The sequence below is a fragment of the Petromyzon marinus genome, chromosome 60 (assembly GCF_048934315.1).
Source record: "Petromyzon marinus isolate PM22_M1 ecotype Great Lakes invasive population chromosome 60, UKy_Petmar_22M1.pri1.0, whole genome shotgun sequence".
In the NCBI taxonomy this organism is placed as follows: domain Eukaryota; kingdom Metazoa; phylum Chordata; class Hyperoartia; order Petromyzontiformes; family Petromyzontidae; genus Petromyzon; species Petromyzon marinus.
This window is the reverse complement of record NC_133726.1, coordinates 7611761-7631180: the sequence shown is the minus strand read 5'-3', so window position 1 is coordinate 7631180 and position 19420 is coordinate 7611761. Positions and strand designations below refer to the sequence as shown.

The following is a 19420-nucleotide window of genomic DNA, read 5'->3' as shown; positions in this document are numbered from 1 at the left end:
TTGCTTTAGGTTTCAAACAGCAAAGAGCTGTGCATGAAGCATATGCCCATGGTGCACATGCAAATAAAACAACAGCAGCAGCATATCCTGAAGCAGTGCATTGTGGGTTATCTTAAGGGACCTTTTCAGCCAGTATCAAAGTATGCAAAAATAAGAACGGTTAATTCCTACTTGATTCCTTGCAAAAGGTATTAATTTGGTATTTGAACATCTTAATATTTGCTGTTTTTTTATTGCCAGAAAGGGTAAAAACCTATCCTTATTTTTCATAGCTGTGGGGGCATATTTGTCCAAGATGATCGCCAAAATGATGAACTCGATGCAAGTGTGACCAACCGACCGGGCAGCAGTCACACAGAGAGATGGACATCCGTTGACCCCCGGGTTGCATTGGCTGATGCTGGAGCGTTGAGATGAGAAAAAAAATGAACTCCTAAAATATCTCCAGTCAAATCTGAAAGATGTCGCTTCGAAGATGTCACGAAGCTTTGTGTTTCATTCCCAGGATTTTTTTGTTAGTTTGTTGTTGTTCACAGTTTGCCTGGAGCACCTAAAATGTGAAATTTAATGGTGTTTGTCAAAGCCGTGCCGCAGTCTGAGTCAAACTAGAGTATAAATAACAAAGTTTATTCATCCCTTCGATTGCGAATGAGAAAAAAAACCCAAATCTAAAACTCTTGGCTCTCAACCACTTTAAGACATCGTAGCATGATCCGTGTCATTATTTCAGAGGAGTTCGATTGAATCCGAAAGAGGCCAATTTCTTGGAAAAGTTAAAAAAGAAAACGAAAACAATCAATGTCGACATCTCGGTGACAGAATAAATGCATTCATGCATCTTTCCTAAATTGGGCTAATCGACCGAAGTGCCCCCCCCCTCCCCTCTTAACGAACCCTGTGTGTGTTGTTACTTGTTTATTTTCTTTGGAAACGTGCTATGATTGCTAAAGAGAAACACTTGCATGGTCAACAACTCTCGACTCTCAGCTCCGCAAGAGTTGCGCGTGGCCACCGCAGTGACCATCGCTCTCTGTCTACAGACGGAGGGTCCTGGGTGGGAGGTCAGTCGCGTTTCGTGCCAGCCTGAAACGGTGGTGCTCGCGAAGAGCGCGGTGCCCACCGTGGCTGGCACGCAAACAAACACAAAGATCCCCCGTGTAGCCTTCGCAGACTGTTGGGAGCAAGTGCTGTTAGCGAGTCGCACCTTCGGAGGGCGGCACGGCACACGGGCCGGGGGTGGGTCGCCAGTACCACGCCCGGCCGCCTTTGTCTCCCCGAGTGGCGTTCTTTACACACCACACCAGGCATTAATTTGAGGCTGAGTCGATCTAGGGTATGCCCAGGACCGGTACAGATAATCGTCGCCGGTCTTGGCCGCGAGCGGGAATCGAACTCGGGTCGCCGGCTTCATAGCGCAGCGCGCACGCCTGCGATCCGGCACCTCGGAGGTGAGGCGGGGGGGGTTGGTGGATCACGGATAGAGCTGGATCGTGAACCCCGACCCTCAACGGTGGCGGCGCTGTTTAGAGCAGGGCCAATTTTCCGACGCAGCCACCGGAGCGGTCTCCGCGAGCTCCGAGTTTTGTACGACCGTCGGTAAGAGAGCCGAGACGATAGCCGAAGGGACAGACCTCGGTGGTCGCTGCGTATCTGCCGGGCAAGCAGCTGCGGGGACCTGGCGGAGGGGAGAACCCAGGGCCGGATTACCCCATAGGCTGAGTCTCCCTCGAACGTTCTAGGGCCTCTTTCAGGGCCCTCCGTTGCACGTTGAGGTAACAGCTGAGCGACGGTAGCGCGCCCATCGAGAATACATTTTTTTAATTACTTTGTCACAATTGCTAAAGCTGGGGGGGGGCGGGGGGGGGAACTAAGTTTTGTTTGTTTTAAGTAATGAGTGCAGCGAGTGCTTTATGTTTGACGAATTTACCCCGAGTCGAATGTGTTAATTTTAGATAGGAAAAATAATTAAATATGTTTGATGACTTTTTTTTTTCCTGCAATATGAAAACACTTTTACATACTTAGGCGCTTCCCTCCGATTATCCTGAGTCCCCTCATCACCTTCATCTGGCCCTGTGTGGAACGTGTTGGTAGCGAAGGAGGTATGGAGGGGGGGAGGTCATCGATTCCCTTCGACATTTTGACAGCAAAGGAGCCTGAACATCGCTCAATGCAGGACTTACCTGTGCAAGAGTATTCAGACTCACCGAGGCTTTCCTGGGTAACTACGGGCACTCATCGACTTACGGACAAGTGCCTGTATTTACACCCGCGGCTTACAAACGGGTGTCTCGGGATCTAATTATGTTCGTAAGTCGAGGCCTGACCCTTAACAAATAAAAGAACGGTTGTCTCAGGATTGAGTAATGTTCGTAAGTTGAGGCCTGACCCTTAAAATAAAATAACGGGTGTCTCAGGATTGAATTACGTTCGTAAGTCCATGCCAGAACCTTACCAAATAAAAGAACGGTTGTCCCAGGATTGAATTACGTTCGTAAATCGAGGCCAGACCCTTACCAAATAAAAGAACAGTTGTCTCAGGATTGAATTACGTTCGTAAGTCGAGGCCAGACCCTTAAATAAAATAACGGGCGTCTCAGGATTGAATTACGTTCGTAAGTCGAGGCCAGACCCTTAAAATAAAATAACCGGTGTCTCAGGATTGAATTACGTTCGTAAGTCGAGGCCAGACCCTTACCAAATAAAAGAACGGTTGTCTCAGGATTGAATTACGTTCGTAAGTCGAGGCCAGACCCTTAAATAAAATAACGGGCGTCTCAGGATTGAATTACGTTCGTAAGTCGAGGCCAGACCCTTACCAAATAAAAGAACGGGTGCTTAAAGGGAAGCACGCGTGCACCCCCCCTCCCCCACCCCGTATGCAAAGCGGCGATCAAACAGCGGACGGGCATGACAGCCCCGGCCTAGAAAAACGGGGAACTTGCCCACAAGGTTTTAGGCGTAAACGCTGAGATGGCCGCGAGGTGAGGGCGCAACGTTTACACTTCGAGCGGGTGTCGTTGAATGCACGGAATTCGCTACGCGGCACGGCACAGCGTTGGGTTTAAGGCAATGCGGCTGGGTATATGTTGTGCAGTGAAACTGGTGCACGTTAACGATGCGCTAAAAAAATAAAGCACGTGACTGGGTATTGGCCAGAACATCCCCCCCCCCCCCATGGCTGAAGATAATGCCCTGCGAATGCCCCGATGGAGATGACACGCAGGGCAACAGCATCATGATGAGAAGAAAATAAGAAGAGGTTTTACCCTTTCTGGCAATAAAACAGGTGTTAAGATGTTCAAGCACCAAATGTTATGCAATAAAATATAACCACCCATTAGAATCCTCATAAACGAGTGTCTCGAGACTCGGCGAGGCTTTCCTAATGCGCGTGAAGTTTCGAGCTGTGAGTAGTTTGCTTTACAGCGCTTTGAGATGTTTTCGATATGGCAGGCGCTTTATAAAATAAAGATTCACCATTATTGTTGTCGTTAGCGATAAGCCAACTTCGCTGGCTTGACGTTTACTACACCGCTGGCTTTTCAAAAACCTTGGACTCGTCTTTAAGTCTCTCCGTGGCCGTGCCTCCCCACCTCATCTCGCCTCTCGTCTCCTTACATGTCCCCTCCTCTCATCCTCTTCATTCCCAATCTTCTCCCTGTCTCCATCCCTCCTTCTCCCTGTGGCCAATCTCGTCATCGGTCCTTCTCCCTCCTTGCTCCCCTCCACTGGAATCAACTTCCCCTGTACATTGAGCGGCACTGCCCATAGACTCAACACTGCTACCCATAGACTCAACACTGCTACCCATAGACTCAACACTGCTACCCATAGACTCAACACTGCTACCCATAGACTCAACACTGCTACCCATAGACTCAACACTGCTACCCATAGACTCAACACTGCCCATGGACTCAGCACTGCTACCCATAGACTCAACACTGCTACCCATAGACTCAACGCTGCTACCCATAGACTCAACACTGCCCATAGACTCAACACTGCACCATAGACGCAACACTGCACCATAGACTCAACACTACCCATAGACTCAACACTGCCTATAGACTCAGCACTGCACCATAGACTCAACACTGCACCATAGACTCAACACTGCCCATAGACTCAACACTGCACCATAGACTCAATACTCCACCATAGACTCAACACTGTCCATAGACTCAACACTGCCCACAAACTCAACATTGCCCACAGACTCAACACTGCCCATAGACTCAACACTGCTACCCATAGACTCAACACTGCACCATAGACTCAACACTGCCCATAGACTCAACACTGCTCACAGACTCAACACTGCACTATAGACTCAACACTGCCCATAGACTCAACACTGCACCATAGACTCAACACTGTCCATAGACTCAACATTGCCCATAGACTCAACACTGCTACCCATAGACTCAACACTGCCCATAGACTCAAGACTGCTACCCATAGACTCAACACTGCTCACAGACTCAACACTGCACCATAGACTCAACACTGCCCATAGACTCAACACTGCACCATAGACTCAACACTGCACCATAGACTCAACACTGTCCATAGACTCAACACTGCCCGTAGACTCAACACTGCACCATAGACTCAACACTGCACCATAGACTCAACACTGTCCATAGACTCAACACTGCCCGTAGACTCAACACTGCACCATAGACTCAACACTGCACCATAGACTCAACACTGCACCATAGACTCAACACTGTCCATAGACTCAACACTGCACCATAGACTCAACACTCCCCATAGACCACCGCTACCCATAAACTGAAAACTGCCCGTAGACTCAACACTTCCTCAGTCCACGAAGCAGTCCCCTGCTTAGCCCCCATCCGTTCCTCTCTTAAAGCCTCAACCTCTTCTCCATCGTCCATTCCCTTTCCTTTTCCCTCGCCCCTCCACTCATTCCCGTCCCTCCCCTGCCCTCTCTCGTGGTCACTGATTTCTCGGCCGTTACACTGGCCCCTGCCATCTAAAATGCATTATTATTATTATTTACCATTAACACTTTCAAGCTATGACAAAGCACCTGGCGCCATGGCGCTCCGTAAACATATCCAATAGGAATAAGACAGACAAGCACAGCGACAACAACAACAACAATGATACATTTATGAGGCTAGACAGAAGTGGGGCCCTCGCTTGCCGCACGCGCCAGCTCGGCCCGGCCCGCCCCGTGTCCACGCAGTGCCACCACCGCCGCTGCCGCCGCCGTTGTTGCCGTTGTGTCTCTCAGACCAGCTGAACGGGGTGTGCACGAGTCCCACGGCGGTCCAGCAGTCGAGGAGCCCCGCGAAACGCCTCGCCCCCAGCGAAGCGCCCAAGGCCAAGAGCCGGGGACCCGTGAGACCTCCGTTCCGCAAGGCGATGTCCGCCGCCTGCATGGAGGTCAGCGCGCCCGCCGCGCCCGCCAACGGAGAAGGTACGGGGGTGAGGCGCTCGCTGCTGGACATCTGTGGAACAAAAAGGGCTTAGTAGCTCATCGGATTCCTCCGGTGCAAATAGCGATTCTGTTGCCGAACTGATGAGTAGGGAGGTCGCATGCTGACGACGATGATGACGATGACAAAAATAGGCCCGAACAACTTCTCGTGGCCGTACGGAGAGCCTGACAAGCATCATCATCATCACGATCCATGGGGCAGATAGCCCGTAGGGTGTAACCACTGCACATGGTACACACCTTACGGGCAGCAACAACCGCGAAGGCCTGCTCTGTAACGGCCGCGTGGCAGGTCCCGATTGTTGAGACTCCTGACGTCGACTTTGAATTGAGAGACTTGATTAGTTTACAGCGGTGAGCTTGGGTGAATGGACGACAGTGGGTCTGTGTCCACGACGCAGTTTACTTGTTGGTAATTTGTTGGAGCAAAACTAAAAAAGTTGTATAATGAGTGGTGTCAAATGTTAAATGAGTGGTTGTAAAACAGGGCCCTTTATGGCATTGTACTAATTGGGGGGCAATGCGCAGTCTTGCATAGTCTCAAGTAAACTAATTGGAAGAGAGTGAAGAAACTGGTACAAGACAATACTAGATAAAACAAAAAAATCTATTGAGTTTAACCCACCAGAGACATCTACATAAACGTTGTCCCCACAGCCTCTCTGTTTTTTCTTGAGCCAGTCCTGCGGTGCAGAGTTGACGTTTGGGAGAGTTGAAAATTATGGCCATTGGTGCTGCTAGGAAACTGAAAAAATCATGGAACCCAACGATGAACAACATTGGCTTCCCGCAGCCATGATGTATGATATTACATCTTAAATAAATCACAGTCCTGTCCAAATTGCATGAACGGGGAAACGGCAAGCTGCTGCACACTCAATGGCACCACATCCTGAACCCGACACTTAAGAAACTTAAATTAGAATCCCTTTATTTATTTTTTAAGCTGGCGCACACACACACACAGGGGATAATCGCTGGGTCCCGCTCGTCGGCACCTGCTGGGGGCACCACCCGTGCCATCTGGTGACAGCCCACGCTTTCGGCAGCGACAAAAAGAACCGCTCCAGCTTGTCCCCCCGAGACGTAGTACAACGAACGGGTGGCATCGGTTGTCAGATCGGCGGGGGAGCCCTGGTCAGCGGTACGCAAAATCAGCGATCGCCGCGGCATATTGGGTGGCGAAATGCAACAACAACCAAAACATTGATAATAAAAAGAAATGATATTAGAGTTTCACGTGACAGATATCGGGAGGCTGAGTTGGTGGCAGTGTTTCGAAATATATCACGTGCTCTGTTGAGGGGAAAAAAAAGCGTGTGAGCTACGATTCAGTCCCCGCGTGCGTTGAAACGTGCGAACATTCCACCGATATCGTTGTTGGTGGTACGGCGGTGCGTTGCAAGTGACACCACCACGCAAAACGTTGCCAAATGATATCAGGCAGATCCATCTTGGCAAACGATACAGGACGTTGTGTTGTTATATGCTTTGTGGACCGTTCACCCGAAGTCATTCGCCATGAACATTAAAGTAAAAAAAAAAGATGTGTGCCTTCTGTTGAAAAATTTTGTGATTTAAAATCTCACTATCGCTTTCTGCGCTATATTGTATATTCACATATAGTTATGAATTTGACTAATTTTGTTTACGTTTATAGCCATATCTGCACTGTATTGTATATTTACATATAGTAATGAATTTGACCAATTTTGTTTACGTTTATGCCCAAATATATGCAGTAGCGTAGAGCCAGTTGCATAGCACACTGCTCTATGAACACGGAAACCTGAGTTCGAATCAAGGCCACGGCTAACATCGGTGGTAAATGATATCTGAACTGATCCTAGGTACTGCCCTTCACCAGCCCGCACTGACCAGCGTGGTGAAGTATGGTCCAACAACCCCCATGACCAAAATAGCATGAGGTGGGCCTTCATCCAACAGTGGATTAACAAGAGGGCCTTTTATGACTTTACTGAACCTGTTGCAGTAGAAGCTGGACACGGGCACACCTCACACAAATAACAAATAACCTGGACACTTTCGTCAATAAGGAAAGAAAATATATAACAGGTGCCATTTCGGGAAATGGCCCTTCTTCAGAGCACATCCGTTGGCAGGCCAGCAGATAGGCAGAGTGGATGGTACGAGTGAGAGATTACATTTAACACCATGGGGCCTGATGAAAAATACAAAAATCTGATGCTCTGAAGAACGGCAATTGCCCAAAACGACGCCTCTCATATATTCTTCCTTTTAAGACCGCAGCGTTGTCGACGCATGCGATGAGTTTGTCGTCTTCTTTGGTTCTTTCGGTAAAGTCACGAAAGAACCAAAGAAGATGAATCCTTGCAGTCACGAAAGCTTTAAATCGGAGTTTGTCGTCGTTTGTTCTTGCGTGCCACTGCCAACGCAGCATTACCACCACCACCACCACCAGCAATGAGATGTGTTTGCCCAAGCACAGTTCCCGTACAAGTCGCGCACCCTCACATCACGCTGGCCTCGCTCCTGAAGGCACTGTCGCTAGTATCCAGCTTCGACTGCGCTCACTGTTGCGAGCTCACCAAAGCCACATCGTCGTAAACCGCAAGGTTCGCATTTGGGTACGCGAAGCCCCGTGGCCCGGTGATTACGTCGCTTGACACGCTCGCGCGCTCTCCCTGCCTTCGCGTTCCCACGTGACTTTTGACCCCTGTATTTCTCATGTTTCTGTGGAACCGCAGGTGCCTCCAAATCATTCCACATTGGCGTGGGCGCCTCCACTCCAGCTGGTATTGCATCTTTTTTTCTCAATCCTCTTCCTCCCTACGCCGCTATTGTATGATCCCAGTCGCTTTTTTTTTTACGCTCACCACTCCGCTGCACGTTAGGGGCTGAGCGGAGGCGCAGCAGTTAGCGCACTCAGCGGCTTACGCCGGCAACCCCTGTTCAAATTCCCGCCCCCCCGAGCCACGGCCAACATCAGTGGCGAGTGACAACTGAATCGGTACTGGGGCACCCACCTTCACAGACGTGTACTAACCAGGTGGCTTTCGTCCAGCGATGGATTCACAGAGGAGTGTACGTACGTGCATGCTGTACACTGCGGTACATTTCACGTGTGGACACACGGGTCTGATTTAATCGCTCCGTCTGCAAGGTGGGGCGCCACGGTGGCTAGGAGATGTTAACTTCCTCGCCCGGGATGCAGGAGGTCGTGGGTTCTATCCCGACGCTGACGCCTCTGTATACTTTGGGTTTGCATCTTCTCCCCGTGGTCGTGTGAATTTTTCTCCGCGTCCTCTCGTTTTTTTCCCTCCATATTTAGAATTAGCATGCGTTAGGAGTATTTGGCTGCTATAAATGTCCACATGGTAAGCCACTTCGTTGAGCTATCACTTGTGGCCAGGTTGCTTCTGAGCAAGAGCTCCGTGGGCCTTACCTGGTAAAATAAAAAAAAAAATGTTTCGTTGATAGTTTAAAGAAGAAAGAAATATAGTTTAGTTTAAGGTTGCTATCCTCTCAGACGCAATCCACCCATTGGCTGCTACATCATTGGCCGTCGTCCCCTTTAGCGGTGCGTCTCGCCCGAGGCCCACTTCACCTTTCTTAACGGACGCTGCACCGTCCATTACCGACAAGAGTCCATTCGGGAAAAAAACATTTGACGGCCTTACAATGGAGGCACGTGATGCCACGCCATTTTCGCGCGCATCTGGCGAGCAAGTCTGCAGCGGCCGTCCCCGCTTGCAGCATTTCCCCTCCGACCTGAGGGATGTGACCCGCTTCTGGCAGACGATGGTGCCGGTGTGCAGTGCATTATTGTTTTTCAGCGGTGGCAGCAGTAAGACGTGAGCGCGATTCGAATCGTCCGTTTCACACCGGCCGTCGCCTGCCACACTCGCTCCGACGATGCCGTTAAGCGCGTGGCAGAATGCAGGCCGCCGGCTGCCTCGTCAATTATTTACACGGATGGATCTGCGTTTGCGTGCCCCGTGACATTCCGAGTCGATACGACGCGGATTTTTCAACTTCATTATCGGCTGGGCTCACTTTTTTTTTCTCCTTCCCAGGGAGGTTAATCGCAGCACCACCACGACTCGCTCAAAATGACATTCATGTCCCTCTTTCTTGCCGGCTCACGTTGAGTTTGGCGGCCTTTGCCGTAGTCGAGAGCAACATTTTCTCTGCCGGTTATTTAACTTTCATTTTTTTCTCCATTAAATCCGCATTAACCGTTGACGCTCGGGCTTTGCTTTGGTTTCTGTTTAAGTAAAGGGATCGATTGTGCCCTGGTCCCGACGCGTTAACGACGTCGTTTGAAGCCCTCCGCTGACACCCGTGTCACGAGCGTGAGCAGCCAGATGCTCGCAGCGATGGCAGCGGGGAAGCCCGCCAGCGTGGCTGACCGCGTTCCGCATGTGAGATGTCTCTTTTGCAGGAGGTGGATACGATTGCATCTTTGTTTCTTTGTTAAACGTCGTCGCTGTTTTGTGTCCCGTCCGAAGCCCGTTGCATCGCCCCATGGTTTTACTGTCTTCACGCTAAGCGGAGTGAAGATATCAGATTTCCCCACGTCAAAGTAGCCAACTTAAATCTGGTTATTTTTATTATGTATTTAAACACAATCCGAAGGTTCTTAATAACGTTACAATATATATAATCTCGATGAGATGTGTAACTTTTATACATATTTACATACAAGAGAAAAAAACCCAACCCAGTGCATATTCCTACTTTGCATATAAATTATGAATAACTGATCTGTACCTAACTAATCACCGGCCAACAAAATTAAATTATCGCAAAATAGTCCTGCAGCCTTGTCCATGTTTTTTTTTATGATGTTTTTTATTTATTTGTCCACATCCTGTCGTCCTGTGTCCTCCATCCCTTCTGTCCGCGTCACTTCACATCTACGTCTGTCCCGGGGCTTGTGTCATCTCCTTCTTTGCCGAGTCTCTCCCCCCCCCCCATCTCTCTCTTCATAACCTAGCAGCCTACATCCAGGCTCTAGTACCCCTCCCATACCTAATACCCCTCCCCCAGTCCACCCAGCCCCCTCCCCTCCTGCCGACCGTCTCCCCATCGACCCCACCTTATCGTCTTTTGTGGCAATTTTTTTTTGCTGAAGCATTGTGTGGCCGGGCTACCCCCCCCCCCACCCCCTCTTGAGTAGCCCCCTTGTCTCCCGTGCCCTGTGCTTCGGCTGCCCGTGGCGGCTGGTCCTGTCTGATCAGCTGATCAGTGTTCGGCTGCGGATTCAAACGTCAGCGTGCGGCCTGACTGGGCAGATGCTCAGTCACCTCCGGTGCTGCTGACTTGCTGCTTTTAATTTGGGGGAGGGGAGGGGGAGGGAGGGAACGAGAGTGGGGAAGCATCAACCACTGCCCTTAAAAATATATATATCCTCGCTAAATTGGTAACATTGGTGGCAGACAGCGCTGGTTTTCAAGTTGGCCGTCAAACGACAAACTTTGATTCCTTTTATGTAACCGGTGGCCCTTTGTGTGCCTTCTGTCAAAGCACCCGTTTTATTTCCCAAACTTTATCCTTGTCAGTGCTAGAACGACCGCGCGCTCTCGAAACGCGTGCAAGTGTTACGTCACGAGAGCGGCCCAAGATACCGGCGAAAAAGCAAATCGAAATAAGTGAAGACCGTTTGAGAACAAAAAAGAAAGAAAAAAACCCCTTCAACTCTTTGCGTCACCGTTTGGGTTATCCTGCAGCGTCGCGAGCGAAATCCACAGCCTGGTCAGCAGCGACGGCAGCAGAGCACTCACTGCTTTTCTCCGCCAAAGTTCATAAGCCTAATCCCAACCGCACGTGGGGAAATATATCCCCGCGTCCTCCACATGTGCTTAGTCCTGATACTTCTGTTCCTACATTTATGAGCCTGAGATCTCGCCAAAAGCTGAACTGCGTGGTGTTTTGCTTGGGGTTCTAAACTCGCAGTCGGTGCTCGTTGACAGAGGCACACACATTGGCCCCGCTTAGCAAATGCGCGGGCATTCGGTGTTTTAAAACGTGGAGTCATTACAGCGCTAATGATGTATTGTTCAATTAAAATATCTATGCAGATGTTATATCGCCATCCGAGCAGCTGACCCCATGAAATGGTTTATAAGAAAACGAAATTATGACTCGCTAAGGGGAGATAATGCAGCGGTATGAGCCTTGGCTCACCAGCTGCACGATGCTCACAGATTAGAGGCTAACTCGTAAAGATGTGAGACCTCATGCTCAACTCATAATACGGGCAAAGGGGGCGTGGCTACCTAAGCAGTGGGCGGGGGTTTGGCGGATGAGTGGGCGGGGTGGGGGAGGGGCTAGTGGGTGAGTGGGTGTGGATATGTGAAAGTGGGCGGTGCTGGCAGTGGTGTGAGGGGCCCCTGGGCTGAGCCTCCCAGAAAAAAAAAAATAATTGGAGCTTTTGCCGGGCCAGTGTCACGTGGTGGCACCTGGGATCGGCATTAACACTTTGGTCCCCTCTCGGCCCCTCCATGTAGCCACGACCGCCACGACGCACGGAGGCAGGCGAGCAATGCTTCAGCAATTACACAGCTTCAGTATATTCTCGCATGACGATCACCAGGCCTCCGGTTACGCGTGGAATGGCCGAGGTAAGACGCGCACAAAAGCTCCATTCCTCTCCTACATCACTCACCCCCCCCCCACACCCCCCCCCCCCCTGCTCCAAGTCTTTAACATCACCAAACCTCACTTCCCAAAGTGCCTTCTTTCCTGCTATCTCTCTCGTCATTTACCAGCCAAGAGCCAGGATCTCAAACTGGCTCCACATATCCCATGCCTCACGCCACCACTTCTCACCAGAACTAGGGTTGCGGCGATATCGCCGGGCTGCGGGAATTCCGCTTCGATGCAATGTCCGCGGACCAAAAAAAAAATCGTCCGTTTTGAAGAATGCCCTTGCGTTGCGATTACCCTTGCTCGTTTTATTCGCCAAATATTCAAACGTTCGTGACAAAACGTTCCCGTAGCATTTATGAAATTAAGAATGCGATCATGAACGTTCTAAACGAGTAACTATCGCTGCGGGAAATTGAATGCTTTGCAAACGTTTTTTTTTCTTCCAGAGCGATTGACGCAGCAGGCAGATATATTGCATGGCGTCATAGTGTTCGCAGTTCATTAAATAACAATATGGAAAGATTTCCACGCGTTATTAACGGTGTACGAGTTATAAGCTTGGCAGATTGTAAAGTTGCAATGATCGTAAGTTGTATGTCGGGCTTGTGCCAAGTGAACTGCAGACGGAGAACATTTCAGTCATATTCATTCGTAATAGGAAATACAGCAAAAGCATAATAATGCAAAAACTTTAAAAAAGTTCTAAGTGCAATTCCAAACTTACGCGAAACTGGTATCGTGATGATCGATGCCACATCGTCAAAATTTGAAATAATTTATATTGGCGGAATCCGATGAGCTATAAAGCTCTTATTCACAGATGTCCAGTAGAGGCGGGTAAGAACGTGAAAACTACACACAGTACAAAAACACACCATAGGAGTTCAAAGCATAGCGAAGTTAAGCAAATCGCTAAAAACTAAACTCATTTTTATTTTACCACGTAAAGCCCACTGAGCTTTTAGCTTCTTTTTTTTCAGAAGCGACCTGGCTAACGCAAATGATCGCTCAACGAAGCGGCTTTCACGTGGAAATGGATAGCAGCAGCCAAATAATCTAAACGCAACGTTCATCGTGAAATTGATATCGCGGCAACCCTACTCAGAATCGCAGTCATCCCTCTTCATTTTCTCCCCCAATCCCCCAATCCTTTTCTACCCCATTACCAACCACTCACTCCCTGTTACAATGTAACCGGTGTCTCGGCATGGACACTTGTACCCCAGCTGTCAGTCTCCACACAATTTGACGGAAAGAGGTGCTTTATTTTTCAGCCGCTTGAGTATTTTATATTATTATTATTAAAAAAATATCTGTTTTATTTTCAAATTACCAATGCCAGCATTTGCTTTCCAACAGTTTGTCATTGTTGAATTGGATACAAAGTTGGGCTCGCGAGCGTAAATATCAACGTTCACCCTGCAAAGTCCCATCACATGGGAGAAACACAACCAAATAGGCAATTTATTTATTTGTTTGTTTTTGCCCGTACTGAAACGGCTGTACGCCATATGGAACTGAACACTCAATTTCCCTGTACAGGAATACGGAGTGAACCGTGTGGGTTGACATTGCATGCACGGCAGAAGCCGGCACACGGCACGACGCTAACCCGTGAAACTAAAAACGAAGAAACGGCAGAAATAAATCAATCCTAAAAGCATTTTTTTTTTAATTTGCGAAAAGTTTAATCAACAGAGGCGCGTGGATACGTTTTAAGAGAAGTTTTACAAACCCTCACAGACTCGGAGATCCTGTGATCTCGTGGGAGAGAGAGAGAGAGTTCCACGGAGAAGTGGTAAATTGCCTCTTGGCCGAAGCCTCGATCTAGGAGCATAGGGAAGATCTGGCATCCCCAGATGCTAGGAGGCCTTGAGGGGGTCACAATCGTGTCTTAACAATCTCCGCAAGTTTGATCGCTTCGCAGACTATAAGACGGAGATAAAGGTTCCCCGCGCAGGCTTACGGACTGTTGCGGCAAAACCGTGTTGGCGAGCACCTATGAAATGCGCCACGGTTAGCCCACACTCGTGTGCCGATGTTCGCGCATCGCGCCAGGTGCTCGTTTGAGGCCGAGCGGCACGTGGGTCGGGCGGGGGAGGGGGACCTGCGAGAGGCTCGGATGGTGCCTCTCGACTGACGGCGTGCGCGGCTGCAAATTTCACCGCCGCGCAGAGTCACGTCTGTCGAAGGCCTTCGTTTCATGGATCGTAGCCATCTGGCCCATTCACTTGAGCAAGTCCCACGGCTTTGCACTATGTGAGCTCGTGCGTGGTGAGCGGTGGCGCAGCGGTTAACGCGCTGCACTACGAATCCGGCGACCCGCGGTGGATTCCCGCTCACGCCGTACACCGGTGACGAATAATTGAACAGGTCCCCAGGCCTCCCCTAGGTCGACTCAGCCTCAAATGAGAACCCCGTGCGACGGGTAAAACGTCGCCACTGGGGAGACAAAGGCGGCCGGGCGTGGTGCTTGCTACCCACTCCTACGTGTGCCGTGCCGGCCTTCATAGGTGCTCGCTAACCGCACTTGCCTCTACAGTCTGTTAAGGCTATAGGGGGATCTTTGTCATTGCCTTTTGCACCACCACCTTGATGAATACAGATCGGTACCGACGTTCCTGAATGTGTGCACATATGCCGCACATTAATTCACGTAAATGTTTACACAGTGCGGGATAATCCTGCGGTGCAAATGAACGGCACAATCAAAAGAGAAAGCCATTATTTGGTGTGAATTTGGCGTATAAAAAATAATTAACACCCACGGGTAATTACATGTAAAATGCAGCATTTTACGAGCAGATTAGCTGGAGCTAGCACTGTTTTGAGAGAGTAAGGTGGTTTTGGCAGTGAGTTGCGTGCTTTTTTTTACCGTGCACGTTATACGGTCGTGTTGTGGCAGTGAATGAAGAATTGGACCCAACCATTGTGCACACGCCCGTGTAACTTCAACACTGACAGCTGCTTGGCTTTAGCGCGGGAGTAACCGCAGCCGCTTGAGAAATAACGCACCTCGTTCAAATTGCCTGCTGCGGTTTTTGTAACCCCCGTGATTCGCGTGCTCCATACGAACCCCAGCTCTGCAAGAAATCATTTTGCCCCGTAGACGCGTTCAAGATAGATACATTGCCGATGGGGATTTTTTTGCCAGTGAATTCGGGTTAAAAAAAAAAAACAATAAAAAGTCACGGCAACTCATTTGAAGCACGTTCTGAACGGTGTTCACTTCGTACCTGCAAACCAAAATTGTGTTATGTAATTGCTGTGTTTAATGACGTTGGTGTGTATTTTGTCGTGATTCTCACTTCCAGCAATTTGACGGCACGTTCCACGTGCATGGCCTTGACTCCATTTTTTGCTGGTGGTAGCAACAGCACCCACGAGGTCACATTGGTTAAACGCATTGGTGAAATCGATACGATATTAAATGACGAAGCGTCCGCACGCAATAGCATCGCGAGGCTATTGGTTGGGATTGTAGATGGGAGGGAGCTGATCGCCGGAAGCAAGGAGTTAAGGTTTGGCAGAGACGGTGGGCAATGCATACACGAGGTGTCCTCGAAATACCGGGCTAATGTAGGGGGTGGGTGCCCCATGTGTAGCCCCATTATTTCCATTTAACCCATGTATAGCTTACAATGCTCCTCACTTCGCTTTTCATATTATACAAATATAAATCGCAATATAATCACTTCTGCACCACACGAATGCAAAGAGCGGTTTAAAAGAAATGTATGCAAAAAACAACGAACCTCCATCGTGATCCGCAAGTCAGTTCTGGAACGCGCGACACTCCGCGTCGTGGTTAGTTGCTGTCGACTGCCGGACCACGCTGAGACTGCACCGGGCGCGTGACGTTCCTGCTCGCTCCCCGTGGCAACGGCACCGATGTCTCTGCACCGACAGCGTGTATACCTACAAACGTCGGCAGCAGTGCTGATTTTTCAAATCGTCACCAATTTCTGGCAGTTCCTCTTTCGGCCATTATACCCCCTCCCCAATATTACGTATGCGGGACAATATATCCAACAACCACAACAAACCGCCATTCGCCATATCACCACTTGTGCCAGGCTAGGTGCACTTCGAGGCCACCTGAAGATGTCGGAACGCCCGCCGGGAAGGGGGTCAATGGGACAGACCCAGCAGGTGCCGTGGGTCGACTGAATTCAGGCGACCGGCGAGATGCACCACCCGTGTGCCCCCCCCCCCCCTGCCCAAATTCTGTACGAACGCTAAAAAAAATCACCCACGAAGTCGCCCGCACAAGCCACGTTATTTCGAGGACACGCTTTTTTCACTCGACGACGTAGTGAATCACCGCAGTGAGCGAGTGATGCGAGCTCGCGACATCCTCATCATCTTATACAGATTCACGTGAGCACCCTACTCCAAGGCTTTTTACATAAATTGTAAAAAAAAAACGATGGTGCACAAGATGACAGCGGTTGAGATAAAGAGTGTGGGTTGTTATTTGAAGTGGTGGTGTAGTCATGGTGAGAGGAGAACAGGCAGGGGAGGTCAGGGAGTGGTAGGGTAGTCGTAGGGGTAGTGATAGGGGTAGTGATAGGGGTAGTGATAGGGGTAGTGATAGGGATTGGGGTACACCTGGTCGTACCTGGGGGTGGGGGGAAGGCAGGAGAAGTAGGGGTACGATGTGCTGGGGGAGAATATAAGGCGGTTGTAAGGGGAGGAACAGAGGCAGGTTGTTATCGTGAAGATGATTGCATTACGCGCAAGTGAGAGTTTGTTCGCAGTGAGCAAGAAGGGAAAAGAAACGAAAACGCGATGGGGCGCACGGCGAGAGGCGACACACGGCGAGAGGCGACGGAGATCAAGCGGCCCCCACCTCTGTGTGCCCGTGGCGCAGAGACACGCGACAACTCGCTGGGCCAGTCGCGAAGCTCCAGCGTGTGCAGCATCGACAAGGAGTCGCGCGAGTCCGTCACGGCCCTGCGCTTCTCGGAGAGCTTCGCGCGCAAGGGCGACGGCTCCACGTGCCCGTGCCTCTGGGTCGGCACCAGCCTGGGCACCGTCCTCTCCGTGGGCCTCAGCCTGCCGCCGTCCAGCGAGCAGCGGCTCAGCCAGCCGGTCATCATCTCGCCGAGCGGTGCGTTTTCATTGCCATCGGTAGGGGGGGCGGCACAGAAGAGTTAATCCATACATTCATCTTCTCGAGGGCTGACTATTGTAATGCCCTCCCGTCAGGTCTGCCGGCAAGGGACTTTAACCAGTGATGATGTGTTGAGAATGTCGTGGCTCTGTTGAGAACTGCTGCTCCTTCCAAACACACAATCTCCAGTCCTGACCTCCTTGCGCTTGGCTCCGAGGCAGAGAATCGATTTCACGTTTGCACTCTTTACCTGCAAAGCATTAGGAGGGGGCTCGTACCAACGACCTACAGTATATCCGTGACCTATTGAACCCTCGCTCACCTCTTTCGGGGCAGTGGTGGGGGGGGGGGCAGCGGTGGGTGGGATTGCCACTCCCCCCAATCCTATGACAACCATGAAAAACTAACCAGGGAAAATAAATGGGGCTCATCTTCTTGGTTCTTTCGGTAAAGTCACGTAGAATGAGAATAAAACAATAAGACAATAAAATTCTCACGACGTTTCGGCCACAAGTGGTCTTCAGGTGAAGAAACAGGTCTATCCAGGAGACAGAGCTTGAATGGACGCTGTCACGCAAGGACCGAGTCTTTTTAAAGCTGTATGGGCGGAGTTGGATTAGCAGAGTTGGATTAGCATGTTATTGTTTAGCATTTTATTATTTTATTCTCATTCTACGTGACTTTACCGAAAGAACCAAAGAAGATGAATCCTTGCAGTCACGAAAGCTTTAAAGCGAAAAATAAATGGGACTGTTGTTTTTAAAAGAATGTGGGCCCCCTATTTAAAAAGCTTCCACTTTTGGAAGTTTATAAAATCCACCTTTGATCACGCACAAGCGCTCACACACGCGTGTGCAGTTTGTTTTGCCACGAGGCATAAAGGGTCAGTCCAGGTCTGCGCAATCAGTCGCGCACCTTGGTTGCACGCAACCGCTGTCAAACTTGCCATTTTCACATACAAACAACACGCAAGGCGAGGCGAAAAGATGCGTTGCAAAGTCTCACCAGACCAGACGAAACTTGCATAAAATTGCACTCGCCAAGTCTTCACAAGTGTAGCAGACATGCTTCTCACCAACACATGGATACAGGTACGCGTTGCAGTCCTTAATTTCCACCGTCTGCGTCACACACAGCTCCCTTCTTCATCCACAGCTCTCTCCTCTTCATCCACAGCTCTCTCCTCCCCTCACTCTTCCTGCCGACGTCCCCGCTTATCCCCACGGCCCCCTCTCTCACCCCCTCCCTCTTCATCCCTGTCTCATCTCCAGCCACCGGTCCCCCCCTCTCAATAGCTTGGGGTCACTCCCGGTCAACTCGGTGCAGGGATTGACGTCGGCGCTGATTTTCAGAGGGGTGGCAACATTCTCTGATTAGACATCACCAGTGTGACGGTGCCGCCACACATTCGAAACCATTGGGGGGCGGGGGGGGGTTTACAGCAGCACGATGATGATGATGATGGGGGGTGGTTCACATTCGCGTATTCTCGGGGAGTCGCACTCAAGGCCACCAGGGGCCTGCCAGCGGCCCCCCACGGGCCTAGCAGTGAAGACCACTGCTGTGGGGGGTGGGGGGGGGGGTAGGCAGTGCCGACGTTGTCACGGGGGAGGAGGAGGACCGTTCACCTGACGTTCACACTTCATTTCCACCTCTCGCCGTCTGCCCCGTCGCCGCGGTCGGCCAGGCACCGTGACGCTGCTCAAGGGCCCCGTCCTCCGCGTGGACTTCCTCGACTGCGGCGGGGCGCTGGCGAGGCGGCCGCACGAGGCGTGGCGCGACACCAACTCGCACAGCGACGAGCGGGACGAGCGGGGGGAGCGGGCGCGGCGCCGCAGGCCCCAGTCGGTGACGCCGTCGGCGTCGGCGCAGGAGCTGGGCGCCGCCACCCAGTACGTGGTGGCGTGCTCCGAGAAGCAGGCCAAGGTGGTGGCACTGCCGGCGCAGAGCTGCGTCTACAAGCACAACATCACGGAGACGTCGTTCGTGCTGCGCGCCGACGCCGTCGCCATCGGCGCCAGCGCGTGCCTCGCGAGCTTCTGTGCCAATGGCCACATCATCATCTTTAGGTGCCGGTTGCCGTGAGCGCTCGCTCGCTCGCTCGCTTCGCGACACGTTCAGCGCCGTCATGATCTCACTCACTTCCTCAAGCGATTGCTCCGTGATTCGCTCACCCAGTCAATTCAATGCCT

At 50.8% G+C, this 19420-nt stretch overlaps 1 protein-coding gene and 1 long non-coding RNA gene across 10 annotated transcripts in view; one reads left to right on the top strand and one right to left on the bottom strand.

Moving 5' to 3' along the window:
• The window catches only part of LOC116955617 (syntaxin-binding protein 5-like), a 223376-nt gene that overhangs the window by 186618 nt on the left and 17338 nt on the right, over positions 1-19420 (top strand). For 8 of the 9 annotated variants that reach the window (XM_032976777.2, XM_032976776.2, XM_032976781.2 and 5 more), the window contains 5 exons: positions 5270-5455; positions 8206-8253; positions 11971-12084; positions 16986-17225; positions 18916-19297. In XM_032976777.2, the coding sequence (XP_032832668.1) occupies positions 5270-5455; positions 8206-8253; positions 11971-12084; positions 16986-17225; positions 18916-19297 (970 nt within the window). The remainder of the gene's footprint in view (positions 1-5269; positions 5456-8205; positions 8254-11970; positions 12085-16985; positions 17226-18915; positions 19298-19420) is intronic. The other variant, XM_032976783.2, reaches the window with a different exon arrangement.
• LOC142905988 (uncharacterized) lies at positions 5403-17054 on the bottom strand. Its single transcript, XR_012930019.1, has 3 exons — positions 16965-17054; positions 15868-16030; positions 5403-5486 (listed from the first exon to the last, which is right to left on the bottom strand). It is a non-coding gene; the product is annotated as an uncharacterized LOC142905988 (long non-coding RNA).